Here is a 25480-nt window from a genome sequence, read left to right as displayed (position 1 = left end):
CAACTGATCGGCGGGTGTGCCATGTTCAGGACCCCAGCAAATCATACATTGATAGTGGGGGTGCTGCTTGCGGGACCCCGGCTGATCATACATTGATTCCCTATCCTACAGATAGGGCATCAATGTGAAAGTAGTGGACACCTCCTTTAATTTTTCTTTATTTCATGGCTGAAAAGTTGAGACATCAGATGAGACAGTACGATCTCCAAGTCTCCTAGCAGGAAGTCCTAGAGGAATTGCAAGAACCAATTAACAGGCAGACAAAGACATTCATCCTACAACTGCCACTTGGACTCTGCACTAATTTGCACTGATTAAATAAGTATGTGTACCTCCTTTGAATCTGTGGCCAATGGACGAGAATCCTCAGAACTTTTCTTACCTGATGGCATCCTTGGCTCTTCTCTTGACTAGCTAGCCTGGCGCTGCATCAAGGTTATGTTGTGACATCATGCGAAGCTGGTTAATCAAAATTAGATCATGGGTGCCATAGGTAAGAGCCAGTTCTCAGGCCTCACACTCAGTGGCCATAGATTACCGACATAGCCAATGGACCTTTTCCTACTAATCGATTTGCACTAACTCTAAAATATATAATTTAGTCTATTAAAATGTTGACTTGCACTCAATGTCTCATCACATTTGGCCAAACTACAGATACAAACCAACGTGGTCTCTACCAAAACAACTGTCAGCAGATCAACAAGGTTATTTTCTTGAGTCCTGGGGTCCTAGTTTTACATTTTACAAAAACAAGTCAGACACCAGTCTTTTTTTTGTATTTATTTACACATTTTATTATTTCAAAAAGGTCAAAATCATTCATTTTATTTAACATAAACAAAATATATAGTCTTTTTTACATCAGATATGAACTTGGGTTAAGGTATTAGTTGCCAGAATAAAAGTTGTAGGCTTGACGTGGAGGTGGGTTGAGGTTCTTCCAACTGAGAAGTAATTCCACCAGAGGATGGTGATTGTTGGACATATGGCCATCAATATGGGTCCTTATGAATTTTGTGCATTTTACGGCTTTGAATATGTTTTGCACAAATGTGTCTACCCTTACATTTCCTCGAATGTTGCTAAGAACAAAACTTTATCATATTACAAACTCAAAACATTATCACGACATGTTAGAAAAATACATCACATCACAACCACTTTGTAGTCACATATAAACATATATACCATAATTATCTCGTGACAGAGTACTCTGAAATCATGTTTTTATTTTCTTCCAAAGCTGATTATCTAATGACACTCATCTTTAGATATATTAAGCCGAGAAGAAATTTAAAAATGGACACATCTGTATATTAGTATTATTCTAGGGGCAATATGCTTTTTCCAGTTGCAATATAAAAAAATAGAAGATATCCTTCAAAACAACAATGGTAGTCTATAAAAATGGATCATACAATAAAATCAAACATACATGTAATGAACATACTAAAGACATAATAAGTTATAAAAACAAAAAACTAGCGATCTTAACCCTTGCTCTGTAATTAGTGAGGTCTGCATTCAGTTCAGTACGACCAGAGCCAAGGCTGAGAAGATGACAAAGTGCCCCGATTTTGTCCAGAGAGAGGTGGCACTATTTAACATGGTACCGTTTTTACCTCCAGATCCATTGCTAGCACCATCACTGGAGGAATCATTTGTACTTCTACCTGGAACCAGCACGTCTGTGTTATGGCCAGACGAATTTGTATTGTAAACATTGCCATTACCATCTGTATTGGTACCACCATAGGATGATCCACCACTACCTACTCCAGGCACCATCATATTTGAGTTATGGCTACTGTTATTTATGCTTTCATGGCCCATGTTATTTCCAGCGCCAGGGTTGTTTTCACCAGAAGGCATTAGATTTGAGTTATGTCCATTGACATTGTAGGAACCATTACTATAGCCCCCAGGGATCTTGGCATTTGGGTTGTTTGGTTGGCCATTGGATCCTGACCCCCATAAAAAGCTATTTGTGTTGGAAGAACCATTGTTATTTGGAGAATCTGGAGATATAAAGTTTGGGATTTGAATATTGCCATAAGATCCAATATTGGAAGGAATTGGTCCTGAACCATTTGCATGTGGGTTTTTTAAATTTGGATTATACATAATATTGCTCCATCCACTACCAAAATTACTAATGTTACCACTAGGGAATATAGAAGGTATGTTGGGAATATTAGTGTTGTTCGATGAAATGCCCAGACTTTTAAAATAGTCACTTAGAGATATAGAACTTGCATTATAAATATAGCCATTATTCACACCGGGGGGCATCAAATTTGATAAGAAACTATTGTTTTGGATCCATTCATTGATTTTGTTGCTGCCATTGCTATGAATAGAGCCATTCAATTTTGAGAGAAAATGCTGGATATTATTGTAGTAGCTGGAAGTATCATTATTTTTATTGTTGGTCATCATATTTGGATTATAGTTACTGCCAAAACTCCAATCTGTTTCATTGCTATAGCTAGATCCTCCTGGTAGCAAATCATGTGTCCAGGAGCTAATGTTGGGGAATGACCCATTGTTATTTGCCCCTGAGGACGTATAGTTTAGATAAGATTTAATAGTATCCCATGGACCATCATAGTTGCTGCCATTTCCACGAGTGGGTCCATTGTTTGGGATCAAAAAGTTGGAGCTATAGTTGGTATCTGACAAATGGCTACTGCCATTGCTATTGAAAGACCCATAATCTCCACCTGGTGATGTCATATTATGGTAAGATCCATTGATAGTAATCCATTCATTGGTTATTCCAGTTCCATTGCTAGAACTGGTATAAGACGTTGAGGAACCATTACTTCCGGTGACATTGTCATTCGCCTCCGGTACCAACATACTATGATTCGAAGAACTATTGCCATTGCTAAACTCAGTTCCACCTCCAGGACTGGCATAAAAAGTTGAAGAGCCATTACCTCCAGTGACATTGAAGTGCCCTGCAGATACATCTACATTATGGTAAGAGCTATTGTTGATGATCCCATTTCCATTACCAGGACTAGAATAAGATGTTGAAGAGCCATTACCTTCAGTGATATTGGCATGACCTTCAGGTACCACCATACTATGGTTAGAGTTATTACTATTATTCATCCCAGTCCCATTATCAGAACTTCCATAAGAAGTTGAAGAGTCATTACTGCCAGACACATTAGTATATCCCCCTGGCACCGACATATTAGGTTTAGAGCTATTGCTAGTACTAAAGTCATTGGAAATTCCAGTTCCATTACCAGAACTTGTGTAGGAAGTAGTTGAGCCATTATTTCCATGAATATTTGTATACCCCACATGTTCTGTCATATTAGAGTTAGAACTATTGCCCCATGAGGAGTCATTATTTTCATGACCACTGTACATCACAGTGTCAAGCCAATCAGAACTTAGCCTAGTCTCATTACTAAAACTGCTGTTAGAAGGTGAGGAGTTGTTATTTCCAGGGATATTGGTATTCCCTACAGGCATTGCGTTATTGTGGTTGGAATAATTATTGCTGTTGTTCCATTCATTGGTCATTCCAGTTCCATTTCCCGAATTGATGTACCCACCAAGTGAAGAGGACCCAGAATTGCTGGCAATAGAGCTGTTTCCACTTCCTGCTGTGTTGTTTCCTGATGAAGAGATATAATTTCCAGAACCATTATTGTTAGCAATACCTGTATTATGAATGTTAGCAGCATGCCCTGAAATATGTTGTTTAATACCAGAATTGTGGGTCTTTGTTTTGACGGTGTCAGCTGAGTGTCCACCGGTGTCATTGTTGCTAGTTAATAAAATGGAATCTGGATTATAGGCGCTACTGGTATCACTACCAGAATTACCAACAATATCTTGACTATTAGGACCTACGCTATCTGGAGCCTCTGTGGGAGAATTGGATTGATCCTCATTCCAGCCTAAATGTGTGTATACTACATCCGTAAAGCCGGCATTTTCGGAGCCGCTAAAATCATTACTATTCGGGAAGTCTACGTCTGTGTAAGATATTTCTGTGAAACCACCATTGTCATGGCTGTTATATTCATTACTATCTGGGAAATTCACATCATTGTCAGAATTTGAGTTGGGAAAAAAACTGTCCTCCCCATAGTTGCTAAAAGCTGGAAAAGTTGGGAGTGTGCCCGGGATGGAGCTACCATGGCTGGTGCTATTGTTATTATAGTTTGATAGAACATCTCCAAGTGTTGATGGTCTTGATGATAATACACTGAGATTGTTTTCACCTGATGAATAATGAATTGGACTGGAGACATTATTTTCAGAGCCGTTATTACTAGCAGTGGCAATATTATTTATATTAGTTCCATATGTTGAAATTTGCTGATTAGAATCAGAATTGTGAGGTTTGGGTGTTGTGAGGTTCAGATTATGTACACTGCAATTATTTCCTTGCACATTCACATTACCACCATTATTCACTGTATTTGTTGAGTGTCCACCAGTCTCATTGTTATTAGTTACTACAATGTCATTTGGATTATAGGCAGAACTACCAACAATATCATGACTATTAGGACCTACGCTATCTGGACCCACCGTGGGAGAATTGGATGGATCCTCATTGATGTCTAAGTCTGTGCAAACTACATCCGTGAAGCCGGCATTCTCATAGTTGCTTAAGTCATTACTATTTGGGAAGTCTATGTCTGTGTAAGATATTTCTGTAAAGCCACCATTGTCATAGCTGTTATATTCATTATTATTTGGAAAATTCACATCATTGTCATAATTTGAGTTGGGAAAAAAACTGTCCTCCCCGTAATTGCTAAAATCTGGAAAAGTTGGTTGTGCGTCCGGGATGGAGCTACCATCACTGGTACTATTGTTATTATAGTTTGATAGGACATCTCCTCCAAGTGTTGATGGTTCTGATGATGATACACTTAGATTGTTTTCCCCTGATGAATAATGAATTGGACTAGAGAAGTTATTTTCAGCCCCATTATTATTAGCATTACCAATATTATGGATGTTAGTTCCATTTTCTGAAATGTGCTGATTAGAATCATAAATGTGAGGTTTTGGTGTTGTAGGGTTCAGATTCTGAATATAATTGTTAGTTCCTGGAACATTCACATTACTACCATTATTCACTGTATTTGTTGAGTGTCCACCAGTCTCATTGTTATTAGTTACTACAATGTCATTTGGATTATAGGCAGAACTACCAACAATATCATGACTATTAGGACCTACGCTATCTGGAGCCACTGTGGGAGAATTGGATGGACCCACATTCCAGTCTAAGTCTGTGTAAACTACATCTGTGAAGCCGGCACTCTCATAGCTGTTAAAGTCATTACTATTTGGGAAGTCTATGTCTGTGTAAGATATTTCTGTGAAGCCACCATTGTCATAGCTGTTATATTCATTATTATCTGGGAAGTTCATATCATTGTCATAATTTGAGTTGGGAAAAAAACTGTCCTCCCCATAAGTGCTAAAATCTGGAAAAGTTGGGTGGGCGTCCGGTATGGAGCTACCATCACTGTTACTATAGCTAGAGTTTGGTGCACTTTCTCCTCCAAGTGTTGATGATCCTGTTGGTAATACACTGAGATTATTTTCCCCTGATGAATAATGAATTGGACTGGAGATATTATTTCCAGAGCCATTATTGTTACTAGCATCCATATTATAAGTGTTAGCGCCATATCCTGAAATTTGCAGATTGAGATCAGAATTGTGGGTCTTTGGTGTTGTGGATGTCAGATTTTGCACGTTGCCATTATTTCCTTGCACATTCACGTTACTACCACTATTCACTGTATTTGTTGAGTGTCCACCAGTCTCATTGTTATTAGTTACTACAATGTCATTTGGATTATAGGCAGAACTACCAACAATATCATGACTATTAGGACCTACGCTATCTGGAGCCACTGTGGGAGAATTGGATGGACCTACATTCCAGTCTAAGTCTGTGTAAACTACATCCGTGAAGCCGGCATTCTCATAATTGCTAAAGTCATTACTATTTGGGAAGTCTATCTCTGTGTAAGATATTTCTGTGAAGCCACCATTGTCATAGTTGTTATATTCATTATTATATGGGAAGTTCATTTCATTGTCATAATTTGAGTTGGGAAAAAAACTGTCCTCCCCATAATTGCTAAAATCTGGAAAAGTTGGGAGTGCATCCGGGATGGAGCTACCATCACTGGTACTATTATTATTATAGTTTGATAGAACATCTCCTCCAAGTGTTGATGGTCCTGATGATGATACACTAAGATTGTTTTCCCCTGATGAATAATGACTTGGACTAGAGAAGTTATTTTCAGATCCATTATTGTTAGCAGTGCCAATATTATGGATGTTAGTTCCATTTTCTGAAATATGCTGATTAGAATCAGAAATGTGAGGTTTTGGTGTTGTAGGGTTCAGATTATGCATATAATTGTTAGTTCCTGTTACATTCACATTACTACCATTATTCACTGTATTTGTTGAGTGTCCACCAGTCTCATTGTTATTAGTTACTACAATGTCAATTGGATTATAGGCAGAACTACCAACAATATCATGACTATTAGGACCTACGCTATCTGGAGCCACTGTGGGAGAATTGGATGGACCCACATTCCAGTCTAAGTCTGTGTAAACTACATCTGTGAAGCCGGCACTCTCATAGCTGTTAAAGTCATTACTATTTGGGAAGTCTATCTCTGTGTAAGATATTTCTGTGAAGCCACCATTGTCATAGCTGTTAAATTCATTATTAGCTGGGAAGTTCATATCATTGTCATAATTTGAGTTGGGGAAAAAACTGTCCTCCCCATAATTGCTAAAATCTGGAAAAGTTGGGTGGGTGTCCGGTATGGAGCTACCATCACTGTTACTATAGCTAGAGTTTGGTGCACCTTCTCCTCCAAGTGTTGATGATCCTGGTGGTAATACACTGAGATTATTTTCCCCTGATGAATAATGAATAGGACTAGAGATATTATTTCCAGAGGCATTATTGTTACTAGCATCCGTATTATAAGTGTTAGCGCCATATCCTGAAATTTGCAGATTGAGATCAGAATTGTGGGTCTTTGGTGTTGTGGATGTCAGATTTTGCACGTTGCCATTATTTCCTTGCACATTCACGTTACTACCACTATTCACTGTATTTGTTGAGTGTCCACCAGTCTCATTGTTATTAGCTGATAAAATGGCATTTGGGTTATAGGAAGAACTACCAACAATATCATAACTATTAGGACCTACGCTATCTGGAGTCACCGTGGGAGAACTGGATGGATCCTCATTCCAGTCTAAGTCTGTGTAAACTACATCCGTGAAGCCGGCACTCTCATAGCTCCCAAAGTCATTACTATTTGGGAAGTTCATGTCTGTGTAAGATATTTCTGTGAAGCCACCATTGTCATAGCTGTTATATTCATTATTATATGGGAAGTTCATATCATTGTCATAATTTGAGTTGGGAAAAAAACTGTCCTCCCCATAATTGCTAAAATCTGGAAAAGTTGGGTGTGCATCCGGGATGGAGCTACCATCACTGTTGCTATGGTTAGCGTTTGGTGCACCTTCTCCTACAAGTGTTGATGGTCCTGGTGATAATATGCTGTCATAGGTGTGCCCGGGTGGATAATTAATAGGGTTGGACACCGTGTTACCTTCACTATCAATAAAGGTACTATCGTTTTCTGTAGTTTCATCACCATTTGGGAAGATATTACAGCCAAAAAATAAATTTAGGTTTCCTACAGATAATTCATTGTATGTGTTGCTTTGGTCACCTTGGATTGGTATATTCGGATCATATACAGAACCAGAGTTGCTAAACTCTTCATAGGAGTTAAAATAGGGTTCAGTATAGCCATTATTACTGTGTGAACTGGTGCTATATTTGGTAGTGACGTGGTGTCCCATTTCTACTGGGTTGCCTCCAGAAGCAGCATCAGTAGAAGGTTGGTTTTGGATACCTGTTCCTGGAGAAGCATTTCCTTCGGGAAAATAGCCACTGGCTTGAAGACCCCTCTCAGAAAATTGGTTGTTGCAGAGACTTCCGTTGCAGCACTTTACAGTTGGGGTGCCCAACTTTTGTAACAAGGGTAGGATAGGTGTGTCGCACATTGATGGTGTAGCACAACCTTTGATCACAGTGGGTAAAGTTTGTCCATCTAGGAAAAAAGCAGAGCATGGAATCAAATAGGAAGTCTACTTATCAGCTAAACCTTCTGTGAATAATGTTTAAAGGCTGCAATCATATAGTTGAAGATCTATCCAGTTACCTTTAACATATGTTCCTTCAATTTCTAAGCAAGAGGTTAGGGCTCCATAGCATTGGGCTTTGACTACCGACTCAGTTGAGCAACTTGATCCATCAAGTGTATTACAGCTGTAGCATTGCACTCCATTTGGTGTTTTGTCCTCAGAATCAGAATCTACACAGAAGAAATAATGGATTAGTATCTGAATTGCACTGTATTATTTTTATATATGGCTTTCATGGTTCAAAATTCTTCTAGATGTGAATCATTCATTTTTCGATTTCCTATTTTGTGTTACGAATATGAGGTTCAAGAACACTTGGTGACTCCATCTACTTTAGTTGGGACTGAATCAGGAGGCCATGAACACTGCTATGATTAGTCCATCTCATGTTGAACTTAAAAGCTCAGTTTCAAGAGTTGTATGGCATGTTACAGTCCATCAAATGCTAACCAATATTATAACATAAAAACATCCAAATTTACAAAAAAGAAAAAACCTGATGTGCCCCTTCCAATCTCCCACAACTGTAATAATTCTAGTTTTCCTTAGTTTGCTTGAAGTAAAAACCCTTCAAAGAAAATCCTGAAGAAGATCATTAAATATTCTCCACACAGCAATATTTTTAGAAATATTTTTGGCAGTAGGATATTGAGAAATTCGTAAATAGTGTTGAGCCACCCCCGTAGTGTTTGGGTTTGGTTCCTCGAACATCGGTATGTTAGCTGAACGGTTCGTCGAACACCGTTAAAACCAATGGCAGGCAAACAAAAACACATAGAAACACATAGAAAACACATAGAAAACACATTCAAAGATGTCCAAAAGCTGACAAACTGCTCAGAAGACGCAACTAACACATGGAAAAGTGACAAGTACATATAGTCATGTGAAAAGAAAAGAGGTGGAGGAGTAAAAGGAGGAGGAGACACAGATATAAGCATGTCATGCCCTTCTAAAATCAAGAAAGGCTGGAGTAAAAATCTAAAATGAGCCTACCATCACCCAGACGTCGTGACAAGAAAATTAAAAAAAGAAATATCTTTAGGTAGAATGGCGGTTCCATTCAGAACCTTACAAGACATAGTGGTATCCCCGTTGGGAGTCGTGCCAAAAACGGAACCCAATACATTTGGACTAATCCACCATTTGTCATATCCAAGGGCAGGTCAGTAAGCGACAACATTGACGCGGAACCAAGTACAGTAGTATATACTGTACATCCTTGGACAAGGCAATCAGCCAGGTCAAGAAGTTGGGAAGGGGCACCCTAATGGCCAAAACAGACATTAAGGGGGCATTCCGGTTACTTACTACCTGTGCCTCCGAATAGTGTCCGCCTATTGGGCTGCTTCTGGGAAGGAGCATACTATATAGATCGCTGTTTGCCCATGGGGTGCTCTATATCCTGCTCACTATTTGAGGCGTTTAGTTGCTTGCTCGAATGGGTCGTCATGGACGTTTCTAAGGGGGCACATATTATCCATTACCTCGACGACTTCTTATGCCTGGGCCCAAAAAAATTTGCCACAGTGTGAATACATGCGGTAGTCCACCTGTGAGAAGGAGAGAGCTGGAGGGAAAGCGGACACCACAGAGCTGAGGGGTTAGATGGAGAACGGAAGAAGGAAAGAGAGCAAAGGAGGTAAGAGAGTACGGTGGAAGGCCGAACTGAGCTCCCCCACGTTCCTGCTGGGCGGGGAACAGCCCTGGGAAGAAAAGCCGTTTGCGCATCCCTTTGAGGTTATGGGCGCGAGCGGGCAGAGGGACTGCACTGGAGTTCGTATCCGACACGGCCAGGCCGTTCATGCCCGTGCTACCTACGTGTCACCAGGTTTGTGCCAGAGCCGCGGTGGACCCTGACGGCCAGCCTCCCTCTCCCAATACTGGTGCCTGTCCCCTGGTGGGTCGAGACCCCCCGCGGTGGAGGCAGGTCTAAGCTCTGTAATTTGAATGAGTACACTTTAAATCCTTTTACAAGGATCTATTGGAGGGCAAGTCTGGTGCCAGTAGCCACGGTAATTCCAGCTCCAGTAGCATCCACTAAAGCTGCTGCAGTTAAAAAGATTTTATAAGGATTGAGCTTGGGGGTCAGCCGCAAGGCGTGCTACCGCCAGTCCCAGCCCCTTGGTCTTGGGGCGCATCGCCGATGCTGTTGACTGAGTGTCCTGGGGGCCCGAAGCGTTTCCTTTGAAAAAATTAAGTGTCCAAACCACAGGTGGTGTAGCTTGCTTAACAGCTGGGCTGCTCCACTGACTAGCAGACACTGCTACTAGGCTCTAAGTATTGCCTGGGCTAGATGCAGTTAAAAATTTGAAATTAGATCTACAGGCGGTGTAGCTTGCTTAACAGCTGGGCTACTCGGCTGACTAGCAGACACTGAAGCTCTGGAGCAGACCTCTGATTCCCAGGCTATAGTATGAGTAAACAGCACTGCAGGCTCAACCATCTGTGGTACCCCAAACCATAGTGTATGTAGTTTCTTACGGTTAAAAGGAGGGGGGGAGACCCGACCCACCTGGAATTGATGATGCCAACGTTATGAAAAACACAGCAAGGGGACTCCAAAAACAGTCTCCATTTTTTGCAAAAATTGTGGCACCGACACCACTTAAGTGGCATCAATTGCCCCAGAGTTACTTAAAATGGTTGGTGAGGTGATTTTCCAAAATCCTCAAGCTTTTAGTCTCCCCAGGATGACAGAGGTGGGGCAGACGGTGGTTGGCCCGGCCCGCTAGGCCGCATTGTAGCACAGTGAGCTTCCCACTGCAACTTATGCTTCATATCCATGTGACGGTTCATGCATGAAGTACTCAAACTATTGATTTTTGGCCTCTACTTAGCTTTTGGTGACAAATGTTACAGCTAACATGAGTTGGGTCATCCTGTGCGATCTCAAAAAACTGCCCAGGCTATGCAAGGCTTAGAGTCCATGCGACCTGAAGAGCCACCAGGACTTGTGGTTAGAGGCAGAGTTGTGGTTGAGGATGCAGTTGTTGACGTGCTTCCAGTACTCTGTCTCTGTCCAGGAAGGCATAACCTAACCTCGTCGTCACTAGCATCCTCCTCCACCTCCTCTGCTGACCTCATCGACTGGCTGACTGTGGGTTGACAGTAAGTGGGATCTCCAACCTCGTCATCATCACCCTGTGTGTTCTCACACCCGTCGTCCTCAGAGCCAACCTCTTCCTTCCCTGACCGAAAAGTCAAGTTGTCACTTCAATCAGGTATCTGAGTCTCATCATTGTCTTCCTCATTATGCTCAGAACCTTCTTCATCTGGTCCTGGATCCGACTCATAAAGATTCTGGGCATCAGTGCAGATCATTTCCTCATCTGGATTCACAGAAGCTCTGGAGCAGACCTCTGATTCCCAGGCTATAGTATGAGTAAACAGCTCTGCAGACTCAACTTTCTGTGTTACCCCATACTCAGACGGGCAGCTGAAGACTTGGGAGCTGTGAGGAAGCAAGTGCGATTGGGGTGACACCTCTGAGGATTGGAGTATTTGTGATGTTGAAGTTGAGGTGGAGGAGAGCTCACTTGAAGTAGCACTTGATATCCATTGAAGCACCTGCTGTTTTTGTGCCTCATCTGGAATTTGTAGCGATGGGCGTGTCTGTAAGAAGGGATCATATCACATTGTCCACAAAAAGAAGTAGATATCTTAGTTTGGCTGGAAGATGGTCTTTCTTCTGCAGATGTTACTGTTGCTTTACCGCCTACCCCATGGACACAACCTTTTTTTCCCTTTCCAACATGCCTATTCCCCTTTCCGCTAGCAGCAGGCCTTTTGCCACTCATTTTGGTGGTTAATTAATTGGCAACTCTGTAGTTGTTTGCACAAAAAATGATCGATGGAAACCGAGCAGAGCTGAGTGGCCAAATTGTGGTACTAGCCCAAAAGGATTGGCTGGGTTAGATGCAGTAATACAATTTTATCATATACACAGGTGGTGTAGCTTGCTTCACAGGTGGGCTACTCCAATGACTACGAGACACTGCTACTAGGTAAAAAAAGGATTTCCTGGGTTAGAAGCAGTAAAAAATTAGAATTAGAAGCACAGGCGGTGTAGCTTCCTTCACAGATGGGCTACTCCGCTGACTAGCAGACCCTGCTACTAGGCCCAAAAGGATTTCCTGGGTTAGATGCAGTAAAAAATTAGAATTAGATACACAGGTGGTGTAGCTTCCTTCACAGGTGGGCTACTCCGCTGACTAGCAGACACTGCTACTAGGCCGAAAAAGATTTCCTGGGCTAGATGCAGTTAAAAATTGTTATTAGATACAAAGACCGTGTAGCTTGCCTCTGATGGGCTACTACGCTGACTATGAGACACTGCTACTAGCCCAAAATGATTGGCTGGGTTAAATGCAGTAAAAAATTGTTATTAGATACACAGGTAGTGTAGCTTGCTTTACAGCTGGACTACTATGCCCAAAGTATTGCCTGGGCTAGATGCAGTTAAAAATTGTTATTAGATACACAGGCGGTGTAGCTTGCTTCACAGCTGGGCAACTACACTGACTAGCAGGCACTGAAGCTTTGGAGCAGACCTCTGATTCCCAGGCTATAGTATGAGTAAACAGCTCTGCAGACTCAACCATCTGTGTTACCCCAAGCCATAGTGTATGTAGTTTCTTACAGTTAAAAGGGGAAGGAGCGACCCGACCCACCTGGAATTGACAATGCCAACGTCATGTAAAACACAGCAAGGGGACTCCAAAAAGAGTCTCCATTTTTTCCAAAAATTGTAGCACAGACACCACTTAAGTGGGAACAATTGCCCCAGAGTTGCTTAAAATGGCTGGTGAGGTGATTTTCCAAAATCCTCAAGCTTTTAGTCTCCCCAGGAAAACACAGGGGTAGAAAGGTCCTTTCAGATCCATGATTTGTAAATCTTTATGAATGTGAGTCTGTCTACATTGTCAGTGGACTGCCACGTGTGCTTATCTGTCAGCACACCACCAGCAGCACTGAACACACATTCAGAAAGAACGCTGGCTGCGGGGCACAACAAGATATCCAAGGCGGAAGTGGCAAGCTCAGGCCATTTTTCCAGATTGGAAGCCCAAAATGAGCAAGGGTCCAGTGACACAGTCATGGCTTCGATGTTCACTTTGAGATACTCCTGTGCCATCCTCTCTAGGCGTTGACTATGTGTCAGACTTCTTGTCTCCTGTGGCCTTGCAAAGGATGGTCTAAAAAATTGGTGAAACGATTCCACAAAATTGCTGTTACCAGCAGATACGGTGTTACTGTAACGGTTTGAGTGATGAAGACTCGACAGTCCCACGGTTGGAAAGTTAGAACTGTGAGATTCACTACGTGCACCACTGGTGTTTTGTGGAAAAGCAGATGTAAGATTCTGTAACAGCCTGTGCTGATACTCCTGCATGCGTGAATCCCTTTCTATGGCAGGAATTATTTCGGCAAATTTACTTTTGTACAAGGGATCTAAGAGTGTGGCAACCCAGTACTCGGGATTACTTCGAATTCTGACAATCCAAGGGTCATGTTGCAGGTAGTGCAGCAAGAAGGTACTCATGTGTCTTCCGCATCCAGGAGGACCAAGTCCTTGTTGTGTTGGTGGCGAGGTAAGAATCATGCTTCCTTCCTCTGCCCTCTCCCCCCAACCTCGCACAACAGAAATGTAATCAAGGTCTCCCTCATCTGATGAGACTTCCATGCCCATCACCAGTTCGTCCTCCACTTCTTCCTTGGCTCCTGCACCTTCCTCAACAGTTTGGCTGTTACCATGCGCCCTCGTTAATCCCTCTCCCCCACCCTCCCATGCCTGCCGCCTTAGTGCTGCTGACCATCTGGACCTTGGAGATGTTTTCCCTTCTGCATACGACTCCTCCTGTACTTCCTTCCCCTCCTCTTGTCCCACCACCTGACTCCGAATTCTGTTTAAAGTGTGCTCCAGCATATAAATCACGGGAATAGTCATGCTGATAATGGCATCGTCAGCACTAAACATCTTCGTCGCCATTTCAAAACTGTGCAGAAGGGTGCATAGGTCCCTGATCCGAGACCACTCCTTCAGCGTGATTTGCCCCACCTCTGGATCTCGTTGGCCCAGGCTATACGTCATAACGTATTGCACCAGGGCTGACTACCAGACACTGCTACTAGGCCCAAAAGGATTTCCTTGGTCAGATGCAGTAAAAATTTGGTATTAGATACACAGGTGGTGTAGCTTGGTTCAGATGGGCTACTCCACTGACTACCAGACCCTGCTACAGGCCAAAAAGTATTTACTAGGCTAGATGCAGTAAAAATTGTTATTAGATACACAGGTGGTGTAGCTTGGTTCAGATGGGCTACTCCACTGACTGCCAGACACTGCTACAAGCCATAAAGGATTTACTGGGCTAGATGCAGTAAAAAATTGTTATTAGATACACAAGTGGTGTAGCTTGCTTCAGATGGGCTACTTCACTGACTGCCAGACACTGCTACTATGCCCAAAAGTATTTACTAGGCTAGATGCAGTAAAAAATTCATATTAGATACACAGGTGGTGTAGCTTGGTTCAGATGGGCTACTCCACTGACTACCAGACACTGCTACAGGCCCAAAAGGATTTACTTGGCTAGATGCAATAAAAAAAATTGTTATTAGATACACAGGTGGTGTAGCTTGGTTCAGATGGGCTACTCCACTGACTACCAGACACTGCTACTATGCCCAAAAGGATTAACTGGGTTAGATGCAGTAAAAAATGTTATTAGATACACAGGTGGTGTAGCTTGGTTCAGATGGTCTACTCCAATGACTACAGGACACTGCTACTATGCCTAAAATATTTACTGGGCTAGATGCAGTAAAAAATTGTTATTAGATACACAGATGGTGTAGCTTGGTTCAGATGGGCTACTCCACTGACTACCAGACACTGCTACAGGCCCAAAAGGTTTGGCTTAGCTACATTTAGCCAAATGCTATGAAAAACACTTGCACAGCACTGACACAGACCTGGCTGAAAAAAAGTGGTAGGAACTGCTGTAACCTAGCCCTCAAAAGGGTTGCAATTACAACTAGTCCCTACTCCAAAAACCTATCTCTCTATGTAACTGAAAATTCGCTCGCAATTCACACAGTTATACTGTATAGCACCCACAGCAGCAGCAGTGCTGTTTAACACTCAGCTGTAGCAGTGAGAAAATGGTGGCGATGGGGAAAATGGCTGGGTCTTATAGGGCAAGGACATGTGACATACACAGCCAATGACACATGCCCTTGCTTGTGTGAAAAAAAAGCACTTTGCTGTGTGTATGCACTGCTGATAGGCTGACAGACTGCACCGCCCCACTGTAAATGCGGGAAAGAAAAAAAAAATGGAGATCGGCATTATTTCTGCAGAAATCCATCCCCTGCCCCTCCCCCCGCCCACTCTACACTGAAACTGTCTATTAACATTGATTAACAGTATTACTGTGAAAAAATCCAGTTACGCTTTTGGCGCACGAACAGTTATCGAACATAACCTCGAACAGCCGAATTTTTTGCAAATCGTTCGGGTTCGTCGAACGGCTCGAACACCACCCAAAGCAGCTCGAATTTGAGATTGGAGAATATTTTGAGTCGAACACCGCTCATCTCTATTCGTAAAGTCACCTACCATATTTGATTTTCACTCCTTAATGAAAAACTGATGTATAGGTACATCACTTTGGGGTTTCCTTTGTATGGAGATGGCTCAGGAGCTGAGCCCGTTCCACTCATGGTACATGCTGGCTAATATTAAATGGGTGGCGTCTGTGTTAAACAGCAGTGACTTGAGCTGAGTTTTGATTGCTGCTGCTAACCATATAGATCTCTGTTATTGGCATTAAAATAGTGTGGTTGCCGCTGCTCGTGCGCACCAGCTCCAATCGCCCCCCCACATGATGCCTACTAAATGCTCCTGTTGATACCATCTTTCTACTGCAAAGCTCAGCAACAGGCTACACTTTATGGGAGACCTCGATTTTCTCTATATACTTCGACACCATATTATAAGTGATCAGAAGATAGCAGCCCCTAAAGATACTAAAAAAAGTTAAGTAAAAATAAGAAAGTTTGAAAACACATTTAAAAAATTAAAACTTATCAAATTTTGAATCCCTCTTTCCACTATTAATAATAAACAAATTAAAAAAAGTAAAAAAAAAATTAAATTACATATATAAAAGTTTAGTCTTTCAAGATATAAATTAATTAATCCATTTGGTAATGGAAATCAAAACGCAAGTATAGCTGTTTTTTTGGCCACCAGACCTCCAAAACAAAAATGCAATAAAACACGATCAAAATGTTGAATATACCCCATATTGGTAGCAATAAAATTGTCAACTTGGGACCCAAAAAACTAGCCCTTACATAGCTCTATTGATGGAAAAATAAAAATGTTATAGGTCTCGGAAAATAGCATTACAAATCCAAAAAAAAATGTTTGACAAAAATGTAACTTTTTTTTCACTAAGTAAACAAAAAAAATATATACAAATTTGATGTCACCATTATTGTACTGACCTGGGGAATCATGCTGTCAGATCATTTTTACTACACAATGAACACTGTATATACAAAACCCAAAAAACAATGGTGGAATTGCAATTTTTTTCCTCATTTCATTCCACTTACAATTTTTTCTTTGTTTTTAGTTCATCCTGCAATAAACATGTCCTCATGAGCGGACCCGTGGAAGTTTGGATTCTGGTACATGACCCGAACTTTAGTCCAAAGTTCAGTTTGAGTACCAAAACTGTACCCGAATTTGAACCAGAACCCAAGCCCCATTGAAAATAATAAGAACCTGAACTTTGGAACTGGAAAATTCTCTCTCTCCCACGGACTTCCCCCGGAACGCTGAACATTAAAATGGACTTCCGGAAGAAGTGTTTTGCACCGGACACTGAGTGTTCGGTACAAAAGCCGAACTTGTAATTTCGGGTTCGCTCATCTCTAGTTATGACTCTTGTAAGAAGGCAAGGACATGACCATGGTCTATATGTCATCTCTATGCTGCCGGCAGGGTTTCCTTGTGGGTGCGTCTGGGACAGGAATTTTTCTAGACTAGACCATGTGCTTCTTAAAGTTTTCCTACTTGATTATTACTGATCATAAGATTCCTTCGATCCCTTTGTCTTCTATATCGGACATTACCTGTACCACTGTTGCAGACATTTCCATTACAGCACTGAACTGACACAGAAGATGTTTGACTGGAGAAAGCAAAGTTCTGGGTACAAGATGGAATCTCTCCGCATCCTTTTATGTTGACATCTGCTATGTCACCTTTTGTTAGATAAGAAAAGACAATGGTGTTAGGGGGAGAAAGGGCTAAAAATTAGGACTCAAAATTTTAATGCAATTTTGTAAGTTTTGAAGTAAAATTGGATTGAAAAAACTTGTGAGCTCCTTTCTATTTTAATCATCATTTTTGTTGATCGAGTGGTATTGATTGATTGCAAAAACTTCCTCTATATTTCTTTTTTTACTGATCATGAGTCATTTTCATCAATTAAAATATATTTTAGCTGTGTATACTTTTCATATACAACCCTTCCAGCTATCCATCTACTCACCAAAGGAACCTATGACTTTCATATCTACACACAGTTTCTGTTCTCCCATGCATCGCATTGTCGTCACTGTATCACTGTTGCAGGTGGTGCCAGGAGATATGCACGAGTGACAGTAGAGATCATTTTTAGTTTTATTAGGACCTGAAAATAATAAAATGATAGTCAAAGCTGACAAAAAGTTATTAATTAATTATTACCTGAACCACCAAGTTATCTCATGCCCAGTATGCTTGGACCAGCTATTGCAGATCTTGTTGATCTGACTTAGGAAAAAAATTGCAAACCTAAACATTTCAACCAAAATTTGAAAATTGGTAAAGAACACTGAATCTGTTTTTTTCCAATATGGTCATTATGATCCATGTAATCATGAAAATAATTCTGATAGGATCACACAAACTCCTAGGGCTATTTAATTAAAAATCAGCCAGTCCAATTTCCATAAAACAAACCTTCTCTGGGTAGCTTAGAAACCCATGATCTTATTGGAATACAAGATGGTAAGTTTAGCTAATACCCGTTTACATGGCCTGATAATGGGTGAAACTTCTCAGTCATCACTAATCAAATGTAAACATAACAGTAATCAACCAGCAAACAACTTAAATTCTTATTTGTGGGCTGATTTGATAATTTATGCAGGCCTAAAAATTATTGTCGTCATCATCAGCACATTTCCTAGTGTTAACAAGGGATGTGCTTATTGTTAATGTACTGTATGATTCTTCATCCCCATAAACATTGAATTAGCCTGTGTTATGGAGCCTTATACAAAAGATGATTGGCTTAGTTATATCATTGAGTTGATTTCATTGGCTTGGTTTTATCAGCTTAGTTGTAACGTTAGGTTGGTTGTATTGGCTTGGTTATATCAGCTTAGTTGTATCGTTGAGTTGGTTTTATTAGTTTGTTGGTATCAGCTTAGTTGTATCTTCGAGTTGGTTTTATTGGCTTGGCTGTATGGGCTTAGCTGTATCGTTGAGTTGGTTATATTGATTTGGTTAAATCTGCTTGGTTGTATCATTGACTTGGTTATATTGGCTTGGTTATGTTGGCTTGGGTGTATCAGCTTTGTTGCATCATTGAGTTGGTTATGTTGGCTTGGTTTTATCGGCTTGAATGTATCGTTGAGTTGGCTATACTGGTTTGGTTATATCGGCTTGGTTGTATTGTTCAGTTGGTTATATTGGCTTGGTTGGATCAGCTTGGTTGTATCAATGAGTTGGTTATATTGGTTTGGTTGTATCAGCTTGGTTGTATTGTTGAGTTGGTTATATTGGCTTAGTTGTATCGTTGTGTGGCTATATTGACTTGGTTGTGTCAGATTGGTTGTATTGTTGGGCTGGTTATATTGGCTTGATTTCATTAGCTTCTTTGTATCGTTGAGTTGATTATATTGACTTGGTTGTATCAGCTTGGTTGCATCATTGAGTTGGTTATATATTGGCTTGGCTGTATCAGCTTGGGTGTATCTTTAAGTACAGAAATCTGATAGTCAAGAACCCTGATGCCAATTTATTAAGACTTCTGTTGTACATGACAGTCTTGTACATTCAGTCTTTAATTAACTTCTAATAAAGCCAACTTGGAGAAACTGGACATACAATGACATCCAGGGATCTCCAAAATATGAGTTAGGTCACATGCATTCTACAATAGTCGTGTCGATTGTGGTGTATTCAATGTTGACGTTTGGCTACATCCTCATGGGTTGTACCCACCATAATGAAAAACACTCATCTGTTGCTCATGGAACCCAATATTAGGTTGTCAAATGGCCAACTTTTCAAGTTGACAAAACAAGGCTCAGAAATTAAACCCAACCTAAACCTGTCAATGGAACAAATTCAGTTATTTTGATATTTAATGATGTTAAATCCCAATACACTAAGAACATAACCTAAAAATATTACGTTACTGTACCTGGGATTTCTTTACTGTTACAAAGATCTGCGTCGCATAACTTCTGCTGCAGGGATAAGGTAATCCGCTCATTTGGGGATATTGATATTTTTTGGGAACTTGTAGTTGAGTTAATGCAGCCCTTAAAAACTTTCTGCACCTTACAAGGAACTTCGTAAAAAAAAAGAAATGTTATATCAATTGTCCACAACAGCTATGAAGAATAGGCAATAACATTTTCCAAATTTACATTTTTGGCTATGATCATGATGATACCATGCTTATATAGCACACATAGTCCCTGAAGGTCAATGTTCTTCTAGTTCTTTTAGCATCTTAAATAATATGTACTTCAATGAGCAAAGAAGAAAGAAGCTCCACAGGTCAAAATGTGAAATCTGTACACCACCCTGAGACCTGATGGGAGACATATTTTTGCTTATGGTTGAACTAAAAAAATATTTTTAGATTTTTTTATGTATTGTTATGAGAATATGGACCAATTAGTCATCACATTAAACTAAAGGTGAATATCATTGATTTTCTGATGACAATGGCACCAGTTGATGAGGAGGAAAACTGGGCAAATATCAAAACAGGACCATGGAGCAATGGATAAAGGTGACCTACTATGATTAATGACATTTTCTTACACTATCTGGACAGCTGGTGTATGTGCATCACTTACCTGGGGAAGAAATAGCAGCAGGATGCACTATGGGAAGAAGACAAGTCAGCGGTGGTCGTGTGATAGAGGGCCATGTTCTATTGGAAATCTCGTGTCTTGACATCATGGAGATGTGACACCTACCTAACATTGTAAAGACCAAGAACCCCCTTTGTAGCAGTGATATCCCCTAATGTCAATGCCTATTTAAGCACATAATGGTGGGTCAGCAAAGGAGGAACATGACAAGGATCAAGGTGATTACTTGTCCCCAAATTCCCAGATCACAGGTCAAGTTGACCATCTGTGGGATGTCCTAGAAAAACAAGTCTGATCTGATACAAGGAGGCCGAACTATGTGCTGCTATCGACTTGGTGCCAGATATCACTGGACAATTCAGAGGTCTTGTGGACTTCAGGCATTTACAAGTCAGAGGTGTTTTGGTGGCAAAAGTGGTTTTAATGTTATGGCTGATTGGTGTCTTCTGCTAACGTATCTGTGTGTCTTATAAGGTTGGACTGATTTTTTCATTCTAAAACCCAAACCCAGTGGTACATCAATACCATAATAAGTGGCTACTTACAGGAGTCTATGTACAAGGCGGTGGTGGAACACTTGTCATTGTCTCCAGGACATGTCACTTCGGTTGGACTGCACCCATTTTCACTATCTACGCACGTGTGACACTTCAAGGAGTGGGCTTGAAAAAAAAGAAAACAGACAGAAAATAGTTCAGAAGATTTGACCATAAAGTCACAGAATTTTATACATAACGTGTCCATATTTGTGCCATATTGATATGAGGTTTGGTTTTCATTATAGATTTATCTATATTCATCTGACACTTTTAAAAGGAATCTGTTTTTACCGCTTAATCTAAGCACAGCATAATGTTGGGGCAAAGACCCTGATTCCAGCAATGTGTCACTTACTGGACTGCTTGCTGTAATTTGTAAATTAGCACTAGAGGACTAGATGTCTTGTACCTCCTGGTCCAACCCCTCCCTCAACACTGATTGGCAGCATTCTGGCTATGCACAGGTTTGGAAATTATCACTAGAGGACTAGGTGTCTCGTACCTCCTGGTCCAACCCCACCCTCAGCACTGATTGGCAGCATTCTGGCTATGCACAGGTTTGGAAATTATCACTAGAGGACTAGGTTCCTCATACCTCCTGGTCCAACCCCACCCTCAGCACTGATTGGCAGCTTTCTGGCTATGCACAGGTTTGAAAATTATCACTACAGGACTAGGTGCCTCGTACCTCCTGGTCCAACCCCGCACTCAGTACAGTACAGTATAAATAGAAATCAGCCAATCAGTGGTATCTACTATATTGTCTCACTCTTATTTTAAAAGTTACAAGTACCAAAGGGATTCAAGTGAATTACAAGCAATGATCCTCCACTGTTCAGGGCATCGATGTGTCCTATTTCGAAGCCATGTACTAATAACATCCTCTTTCATGTCGAAAAAAATTAATTTACATGGGAAATCCCTATAATGTTTTTCCTGTGAACAACTAATATCAAAAGTACTAAAAAGTTTCCAAAAACTACCTCCAAACTGTATAATTCTGATTATCTTTCCGGGACTAGAAGACAACAAACTTATCCTGAAATTTTTACAAGGGTTTGAAAACTTTTGCAAGCTATTTTTTAAATTTTATTTGTTTATTATTTTGCTTTTATCTGTTACATTGTGTGTAGTCTTATATCAGTTGTATTATATAGGGCAGGTACATATTTCTCTTGTAAGGTTTATTTACACAGAGCTCATAAATGCGGTAGAACATATATAATTATAGAAGAGCCTTTGTTTTTTCTATATATATTCCTGTAATTCTTGCCGCGTAGGTGACATTGAATTTAGTTGTATAGCAGGTGTGTCATGTCATAGTAGATCACCTGAGCATTCTGTTTTTTTTTTGTTGTTTTTTTTTTTTTAATCTAGCATACGGTTCCAGTGATAAGGACTTTTTTATTTAGTGCTAATTTTATGGTCTTTACCAAGGGGCGGTGCTCAAAGGGTAACAATGCAGAGGAGCCTAAAGGCATGCCCAAGAGGATGCATTAATTATTTTTTGGCTATTTTTTGGTGTTCTTAGTCAACTTTTAATTTGCACCAAATTCCTTTTTTAATTTGAACCTTGTTTTAAGTCTATTTTTTGTGGTCGACTTGTTTTTTCTTTATGTTTTCCAATGTGGGCGTAATTTTTGATTTCCTGATGTTCGTGGCCGATTATATTAATCAATTCCGACTTTTGAAATAGTCTCAAATTTTTTTCACAAATGTTCTCCAAAAAACAAAAGTCCCATTTTCCACTAAATATGCCATAAAATTTGCGCAAACAATTTCAAGCATGAATATTATCATTCCAGAGGAGGAACTGAAGAACATTTATGCAAAAAATGTGCTACTTTTTGCAAAGTCACAATTGATGAATAGGCTGTGAACATCTGGAAAACAAAAACCTTGCCGGCATTGGTGAACATAAATAAAAGAAACAAACAAGCATATAAAATAGACTTAAAAAAGTGCAAATTAAACTAAGAATAAGGTGCAAAAAAAGGTGAAAAAGAACAAAAACTCAACAAAGGGTGAAAATACAATAATGCATATGTGGAAAGCACTGTAAAGGATTCCAGTAAATGCCAAGATCTTTAGCTTTTCCCACCTCTAAATATTGAATAAGAAAATCCAAAATCACATCTACCCCCAAAGTTGTAACAAAGAAAACTACAACTCAACATGAAAATGTAAATGCTAGTTTACTGATTCAAAGACTAAACAGAAGATTGATCTAAAGATCGATCTAACACCAAAGAGAAGACTCATCTGAAGAACAATCTAAATACCAAACAAAAGATTGATCTGAAGCCTGATCCAAAGACTGAACAGACGATTAATGTGAAGATTGATCCAGAGACCGTAAGAGATGACTGATGTGAAGACTGATCCAAAAACTGAATAGAAGATTGATCTGAAGACTAATCCAAAGACCAAACAGAAGACTGATCCAAAGACTATAAGAGATGACTAATCCATTGACCAAAGAGAATATTGTACTCAAGACTGATCCAAAGATTGAAGAAAAGACTGATTTGAAGACTGATCCAGAGACCAACCAGAAGACTTACATGAAGACTGATCCAAAGACCATAAGAGATGACTGATCTGAAGACTGCTCCAAAGACTAAACAGAAGATTGTCTAAAGAACAATCCAAACACGAAGGAGAAGACTCATCTGAAAACCAATCTGGATACCAAACAGAAGACTGATACAAAGACTGAATAGAAGATTGATCTAAAGACTAATCCCAACACCAAGGAGAACACTCATCTGAAAACCAATCTAAATATGAAACAGAAGACTGATTTGAAGACTAATCCAAAGACTGAACAGAAGATTGATCTAAAGACCAATCCAAACACCAAAGAGAAGACTCATCGGAAGACCAATCTAAATACCAAACAGAAGACTGATCTGAAGACTGATCCAAAGACCGAACAGAAGACTACTCAGAAGACTGATCCATAGACCATAAGAGATAACTGATCTGAAGACTAATCCATTGGCCAAAGAGAAGAATGTACTCTAGACCGATCCAAAGAGAGACCTTAAAAGAATGATGAACTTTTTTTGAAAAAACAATTTTGGGTGATTCCCCCATCTCTAATCCTTACAACACTACTGAAGAAAATAATTAAAATTATTTTTGGACCAGGATTTTGAAAAGGGGAATCCAAAAGGACAATTCCTTTGAGGGACTAATGGGAGAAGAGGATATTAATTTACAGTATATTGTAGTTGATTAAAGTTAATTTTTTCTCTGTGCGAGGTGTGGTAGTTGAGTTATCATACATGTGCTGCTCTTATGCACCCAGCCCTGGCCGATGTCTAATAATACCACTAATTACAGTCTCAGATCATCAGGACTTTCTCTTCTTCCAGGATGAAAAATTATCTTTCTTCTTTCACGAAGCCTCCCAGCCCCTTCCTGCTCATTCTTACACCCTAAAGTTTATCACCCGCGCCCATAACTTCTGCCTTAATTACATTTTCACCTTTGATACCGTCATGAATATTATTCAGTGTTGTGTTTTCCCATCCTGCCCAATGTGTAGAAATTGCAAGTTTTAATTTATACAGGTAATTAGAATTTTTCTTACTAGTATCTATCAGGAAGGCAGATGCACATGATAGATGTCACAATATCAAGCACATATAAATGTAGCAAAGCCAAGTTTGTTATTCAGAGTGAAAATAATTCAAATGTGAAAAATATTTCAAAATTATGATTTTTTATATAGAACTGCAAAAATATCCCATTTTTTGCGGAACAAGTGGTTGGTGAAATTCGTGGAGACATGTCCAATATTGATCCAAGTGTCGGATAAAAGTCGGCAATGCAAGTCTATGGGTCCGTGAAAAAAAATGGTCAGCTCTCAGATGCCATCTGTATGCTGACCGTTTTTCATTAACTGCTAGATAGGAGACGGTCGTGAACATTTTTTTTTGCTTCTCATCTGAAAATTTTTTGGGAAACTTGGACCAAACAAAGATGAAAACCTGAAGAAAGCCACTGGAGATACTAGGCTCATTTTTCTCGAATTTGAAAAAAAAATGTTTTTTTTTCCGCACAAAAATCTAGATCTAGATTTTATCCTATTACTCAAATCCTTATTATGGCGCAATTATTATGCACACAACAAACTCCAGCATCTAAAACTCCAGACATTCAGATAATTTTTTTTTCAAACATCTCAAAATCCACCATTAATTCCAGGACTTGCACATTTTCCATATTTTTGGTGGCATAAATTGCATATTATTTTCTCCGCAAATTAATCAATACTGGATCTTACCTGGAATAACCAAAGCCACAAGGCAAACCAGCAGCAGGGACCTCTCCGCTATGTGTGCACCCATCCTGAGTTTTCCCCCTTGTGCCATGAGCCAGGGCACAGCGTGAAGTATATATACCTGTGCCATCATTCATCACCCATCAGAAACGCCCGTGAACCTCCACTCCCTGAATGATGATGATGAGTAACATGTAAAAACCATGCAAAGCAC

At 40.1% G+C, this 25480-nt stretch overlaps 1 protein-coding gene across 1 annotated transcript; it reads right to left on the bottom strand.

The window, feature by feature from the left end:
- Positions 1–770: 770 nt before the first annotated feature.
- On the bottom strand, positions 771–25411 carry LOC141172026 (uncharacterized). Its single transcript, XM_073655805.1, has 7 exons — positions 25270–25411; positions 20982–21098; positions 19752–19901; positions 17829–17969; positions 17407–17538; positions 8274–8426; positions 771–8162 (listed from the first exon to the last, which is right to left on the bottom strand). Exons 1-7 carry the CDS (start codon positions 25397–25399, stop codon positions 1528–1530), a joined length of 7458 nt encoding a protein of 2485 aa, XP_073511906.1. The 5' UTR covers positions 25400–25411; the 3' UTR covers positions 771–1527.
- Positions 25412–25480: the final 69 nt, after the last annotated feature.

The sequence above is a fragment of the Phyllobates terribilis genome, unplaced genomic scaffold, assembly GCF_046119375.1.
Source record: "Phyllobates terribilis strain yellow unplaced genomic scaffold, ASM4611937v1 Scaffold_12__6_contigs__length_324123572, whole genome shotgun sequence".
Lineage (NCBI taxonomy): Eukaryota > Metazoa > Chordata > Amphibia > Anura > Dendrobatidae > Phyllobates > Phyllobates terribilis.
This window is presented reverse-complemented; position numbering and strand designations above follow the sequence as displayed.